At 50.7% G+C, this 5560-nt stretch overlaps 3 protein-coding genes across 3 annotated transcripts; all 3 read right to left on the bottom strand.

The window, feature by feature from the left end:
• Positions 1-2709: 2709 nt before the first annotated feature.
• Positions 2710-3413, bottom strand: LOC100224669 (potassium voltage-gated channel subfamily E member 1-like). The gene has a single exon (XM_002190266.6). It carries the CDS (start codon positions 3092-3094, stop codon positions 2831-2833), a length of 264 nt encoding a protein of 87 aa, XP_002190302.6. The 5' UTR covers positions 3095-3413; the 3' UTR covers positions 2710-2830.
• Positions 3414-3501: 88 nt separating this feature from the next.
• On the bottom strand, positions 3502-4364 carry LOC100227551 (putative potassium voltage-gated channel subfamily E member 1B). The gene has a single exon (XM_002190228.5). The coding sequence runs from the start codon at positions 4024-4026 to the stop codon at positions 3778-3780; it is 249 nt and encodes an 82-aa protein (XP_002190264.3). The 5' UTR covers positions 4027-4364; the 3' UTR covers positions 3502-3777.
• A 133-nt stretch (positions 4365-4497) lies between these two features.
• Positions 4498-5230, bottom strand: LOC140685134 (potassium voltage-gated channel subfamily E member 1-like). Its single transcript, XM_072936028.1, has one exon. The coding sequence runs from the start codon at positions 5168-5170 to the stop codon at positions 4721-4723; it is 450 nt and encodes a 149-aa protein (XP_072792129.1). The 5' UTR covers positions 5171-5230; the 3' UTR covers positions 4498-4720.
• Positions 5231-5560: the final 330 nt, after the last annotated feature.

Here is a 5560-nt window from a genome sequence, read left to right as displayed (position 1 = left end):
ATGCCCTCCATGTTTCACTGTGGTGTTGGCATTTTTCTGTTGGTTTAGGCTGGGGACACACTGTCCAACGTAGGTGACAGATATTGGCACGTTATTGTAAATCCAGCACAGGTAGTTTGTGGTATTTAATGTTTGTACCATCCCACTGAGGGCAGAGCCCCACACGCTGCCCTGCAGGACAGAGCTGCGGCAGGGCAGCAGAACATGGTAGAGATAAACAGAATAAACAACCTTGAAACCAGCACAGATTAATTACAACTTATTCTTTGGCTGCAGGGCTCAGAGACTTTCTACAATCTCGGGATCATCAATAGCACAGATTCCCACAGGGGAGATGCCAGCAGATGCCTGGCCCGGGTTAATCGGGTGAGTGGTGCCCGCTGGGGAGGATCTGCCCCTGCCCCGAGCCTGCAGAACAGTCTGGGAGGAAAAAACAACATCTGAGGCCACGAGCGCTGCTTGAAGTTCGGATTTTATTGCTTTGTACAAGCGAAAAAAACAGGGGAAAAAGAGAATTCCAGGACTGAAAGGTGCAAGCCCATGGTGGGAATCCACCACAGGCACCCAGGGGTGAGGGTGGCACAGCAGAGCTCCTCTCTTTTTTAATTTCAGTTAAATAAAAAGGCAGAGCTGCTAAAAGGAAAAAAAAAATGGGGTACAATTAATGCTGAGCATCACCCTCCTCACAAATAACCTCCCTGGAGCTATGAAAATTAAATGATCCCAAAATCCCTGAAAATACCTGAGGTGGAGGGAGAGCTGCAGGACGGATCCCTGGGGATGGCTCATTCCGAGGGTTTAATGCCATTAAATATTTTCATGAATTGAAGGTTTTAACTAATTAAAGGGTTTAATGTCATTAAACGTAATTTTTGGTGCAAGGTTAAGCCAAATCCAGGGGCCTGGCTCTGCAGATCCTCTCCCAGGGCAAGTCCTAAACAGCGAGATCCCAAAAGAGCAGCACCCAAGCTGAGAAATCAACATTTTTCCAGAGCTGGGCTTGGGTTTTCATTCCTCCAGAGGAAAAAGTGGCTGGGATAATTAAATTGCTGGAGATTTTCCAAGCTGCTCTAGACACCAAAATCGTGGATCTTGTCCTCAGCTTAATGGTAGGCACAATACAAATATAATTTTTAAAAACCAACCGTGTATTTTGAGTGTCCTGAGTGCTCTGGGAACACAGACACGTCTGGAATATGACTTAGAGGGAAGTACAGTGCTAAAGAAGTGCCTGGAGAAGGGCTCTGCTGGGATTGCTGCCCTCCCCGAGCTCTCTGCCCTCGCCTTGCCTTGGGAGCAGCTGCTCTGCTCCCCTTTCCAGCCTCCCCCAATCTCTTTCAGCAGCTAAAAATGAGATTTGTGTCTGCAGAGCAGAAATAAAACCTCCACTCCTGCCCAGACTGCTGCTTCCTTCATCCCAAACCAGCTCCAAGCTGGCCAAGCTGTTATTTCAGGGAACACAATGTCCAGGGGAGATGGATTTATCCTTCTCACAGGCAGGTGGATGTTGGTGCCATGGCAGCAGAATTTGGCTGCCCTGTCCCTCAGACCCGGCCTGTGCAGGAGGGAAAGGCAGGAAAACCTTCCTGGATTTTCTGTTGGATCCTTGGATGGACACCTGGGAGCTGCTCACAGAATCAGAGCTAAGCACAGACATCACCTCTGGGTGATTAAACAGTAGAAATTATGGGATTCTTGTTCTCACAGTGGAAATTCCCTTCCCAACCAGGGGCTGGCACTCGAGGCTCGTGCAATAATTAATTGGGACTGAAATTTGGGAATGTTCCCCAAGTCCATGGCACAGACCCAGTCTTTGCACGTGGATTTTGCTGCCAGGATCAAGCCCCATCCATAGGAAGGAAATTAAATTGACTGGTCCCAGCAAGAGCAGACTGGGAGACCTGCTAGGAATCAGAATCCTGGAATCACTGAGGCTGGAAAAGCTCTCCAAGATCTTTGAGTCCAGCCCTTAACCCAGCATTAACCCAAGAGTGTGTCCCCAAGAGCCACACCCATCCCAGTCACTAAAGTTTCCCTCCAAAGTCTGTGTTCTTCCACGGAAATACTTTTCAGACAAAAAATTGGGAAGTTTTTCCTAATATTTTATCACTAAGGGCATGATTCTGAAGGAAACAGGTTAGCACAGCACTGTACAATTTATAAAATCATTATTCTAAGCTGGACAAAAATGCAAATTAAATCTTTCAGCTGCTGTTTCTTGGGAGAATTTGGTCATTCTGGAAAATGATTGTCTAAGCCATGCTTGCCAATTAACACCCCTGTCCTAGGTTTGGTTCTAATTAGGTCCTAACTAGGCTCTAATTTCACACCAGCAACACCAAGATTTGTCTTTGTGGAGAATCAGAGAACCCAGAATGGGTTGGGTTGGGTTGGGAGGGAGATCAAACTCATCCCATTCCATGGCAGGGACACCTCCCACTGTCCCAGGCTGCTCCAACCTGGCCTTGGGCACTGCCAGGGATCCAGGGGCAGCCCCAGCTGCTCTGGGCACCCTGTGCCAGGCCTGCCCACCCTGCCAGGGCAGATTTATTCCCCAAATCCCACCCAGCCCTGCTCTCTGGCAGCAAGCCCTGGCTCAGAAGGTGAAGCCGATGAGTCCGTGGTGTTCCGTGGGAATCCCAATGTTGCCTCGCTGTGATTCCCACACGGTGGCAGGTGCTGGGGCAGCACTGGGATCTCCAGTCAGCTTCACCAGCACTGCTCCTCCAGCCTGGCCAAGCCTTGTGGCCCTGCAGAAGGGCCAGCAGCTCCCACAGCAGGCACCGCTCGCATTGTCCCCGCGCCACGCGCCGTCCATCCCCCCTTTTCTCTAGGGAGATTTCTCCTCAGGGATCTTGGTGCCCGGTTGCTCCACGGCCAGCTGGTTCTCCAGGACGCAGCAGAGCTTGTGGCTCTCGATGACCTTGGCCTGGAAGTGCTCCCTGTCCTTCTGGCGCCAGGCGTCGGTGGCGATGTAGGTGTGGTAGGGGTCACGGGGCCCCTGGAGGCGCCGCGCCCGCAGGTTGCTCACCATCACCCCCAGCGTGAAGAAACCTGTCCTGGCTTGTAAGATCAGCATGTATTCTATTGCCATCTGTTGGAGGTTGGGCAGTTTTCTTATCTCTCCCAAGAACAATGTCTGCCTCCGGGGAGATATCTTCTGTTAATGGGCCATTAATGACTCACTGCATGGCTGGTAAAGTTACATCATCCCATTGTGAGATGCTCCACCCAGAGGGAGGAGCCAAGCACTCCTACCTGCATAAAATCAGCATTTTTGGGACACTGGCAGCCACATCGATGGATTCCCAGAGGAAGACCAGGCCCAACTACTACCAGACCTTCAGAGGAAACTACACCCTTCTACAGATCCCTGCTCCAGCAGCATTTCCTCTGCCGCTCCAGGAGGAGCAGCCACCATTTAACTGGACTATTACCAGCCTGACACCTCAGGGTGTCAGGTTTCTGACCCCATCACTAGTTTTGTTTGTACTAATTACATTTTATTATTATTATTATTTTTATTTAGTTTTTCTCCTAGTAAAGAACTGTTATTCCCATTCCCTTATCTTTGCCTGAGAGCCTTTTTCAAAAGTGCGGTAATTCGGAGGGAGGGGGTTTACCTTTTCCATTTCACAGGAGGCCTTTGCCTTCCTGCACAGACTCCTGTCTTCAAACCTAGACAGATTTTGGCGCCCAATGTGGGGCTCAAACCCACAACCCTGTGATTAAGAGTCCCAGCTGAGCTAGCCAGGCTCCATCCATCCCCCCTTTTCTCTAGGGAGATTTCTCCTCGGGGATCTTGGTGCCTGGCTGCTCCACGGCCAGCTGGTTCTCCAGGACGCAGCAGAGCTTGTAGCTCTCGATGACCTTGGCCTGGAAGTGCTCCCTGTCCTTCTGGCGCCAGGCGTTGGTGGCGATGTAGGTGTGGTAGGGGTCGCGGGGCCCCTGGAGGCGCCGCGCCCGCAGGTTGCTCACCATCACCCCCAGCGTGAAGAAACCTGTCCTGGCTTGCAAGATAAGCATGTATTGCCATCTGTTGGAGGCTGGGCAGTTTCCTTATCTCTCCCAAGAACAATGTCTCCCTCTGGGGAGATATCTTCTGTTAATGGGCCATTGAATAACTCACTGCATGACTGGTAAAGTTACATCAGCCCATTGTGAGATGCTCCGCCCAGAGGGAGGAGCCAAGCATTCCTCCCTGCATAAAATCAGCATTTTTGGGACACTGGCAGCCACATCGATGGATTCCCAGAGGAAGACCAGGCCCAACTACTACCAGACCTTCAGAGGAAACTACACCCTTCTCCAGATCCCCGCTCCAGCGGCATTTCCTCTGCCACTCCAGGAGGAGCAGCCACCATTTAACTGGACTATTACCAGCCTGACACCTCAGGGTGTCAGGCTTCTGACCCCATCACTAGTTTCGTTTGTACTAATTACATTTTATTATTATTATTATTTTTATTTAGTTTTTCTCCTAGCAAAGAACTGTTATTCCCATTCCCACATCTTTGCCTGAGAGCCTTTTTTAAAAGTGTGGTAATTCGGAGGGAGGGGGTTTACCTTTTCCATTTCACAGGAGGCTTTTGCCTTCCTGCACAGACTCCTGTCTTCAAACCTAGACAGATTTTGGCGCCCAACGTGGGGCTCAAACCCACGACACTGGGATTAAGAGTCCCAGCTGATCTAGCTGGGCTCCATCCATCCCCCCTTTTCCCTAGGGAGATTTCTCCTCAGGGATCTTGGTGCCCGGCTGCTCCACGGCCAGCTGGTTCTCCAGGACGCAGCAGAGCTTGTAGCTCTCGATGACCTTGGCCTGGAAGTGCTCCCTGTCCTTCTGGCGCCAGGCGTCGGTGGCGATGTAGGTGTGGTAGGGGTCGCGGGGCCCCTGGAGGCGCCGCGCCCGCAGGTTGCTCACCATCACCCCCAGCGTGAAGAAGCCAAAGAGCCCCAGCATCAGCAGCACGTAGATGATGGCCAGGCTGTCGCTGGCACTGCCCTCCTGAGCAGCAGCTGAGCTGTTGGTCCGTTCCAGGCACTCCTGGAGCAGTTTGGAGAGGAGCAGGGTCAGGGCCGTGGTGTTGGACAGCAGCAGCATTTGGATTTTCTGTCCTTGGCACTTCTTCCTTCCTTGGGCTAGAAAGGGATGCAAATCAGGGCATGTCATCAGATAAATATTGGATTAATCTCTTTTCTGACCCAGAGATGGGGTGACTTTTATAGGCACATTCTTCTCCCTCTCGGGATTTTTTCACAGAGGAGAACAGAGAAAAGAAAGAGAAAACAATTTCCGTTTCTGCTCCTTGTTTTCCCATGTGGAATGTGTTTGGAGAATTGTTTCCCTGGGGTGATTTCTTGGTTGGATTCTGGTGAGGATTGTTTGAGCTGATGGCCAATCCAACCCACCTGGGGCTGGGCTCTCAGAGAGGGTCACGGTTGTTAGTGAGTTAAATATGATAGAAAAAGTAGGTTTCTAGTTTTAGTATCTCCTTTAAATAGTATTTTAATGTATTATAGCACAGTTATAATAAAGAAATCATTCAGCCTCTGAACTGGA

This window comes from Taeniopygia guttata, chromosome 1 (assembly GCF_048771995.1).
Source record: "Taeniopygia guttata chromosome 1, bTaeGut7.mat, whole genome shotgun sequence".
Lineage (NCBI taxonomy): Eukaryota > Metazoa > Chordata > Aves > Passeriformes > Estrildidae > Taeniopygia > Taeniopygia guttata.
This window is presented reverse-complemented; position numbering and strand designations above follow the sequence as displayed.

Excerpts from the sequence above, each read along its gene's own strand:
- LOC100224669 (XM_002190266.6), bottom strand. The coding sequence starts at position 3,094 with ATGGCAATAGAATACATGCTGATCTTACAAGCCAGGACAGGTTTCTTC.
- LOC100227551 (XM_002190228.5), bottom strand. The coding sequence starts at position 4,026 with ATGCTTATCTTGCAAGCCAGGACAGGTTTCTTCACGCTGGGGGTGATG.
- LOC140685134 (XM_072936028.1), bottom strand. The coding sequence starts at position 5,170 with ATGACATGCCCTGATTTGCATCCCTTTCTAGCCCAAGGAAGGAAGAAG.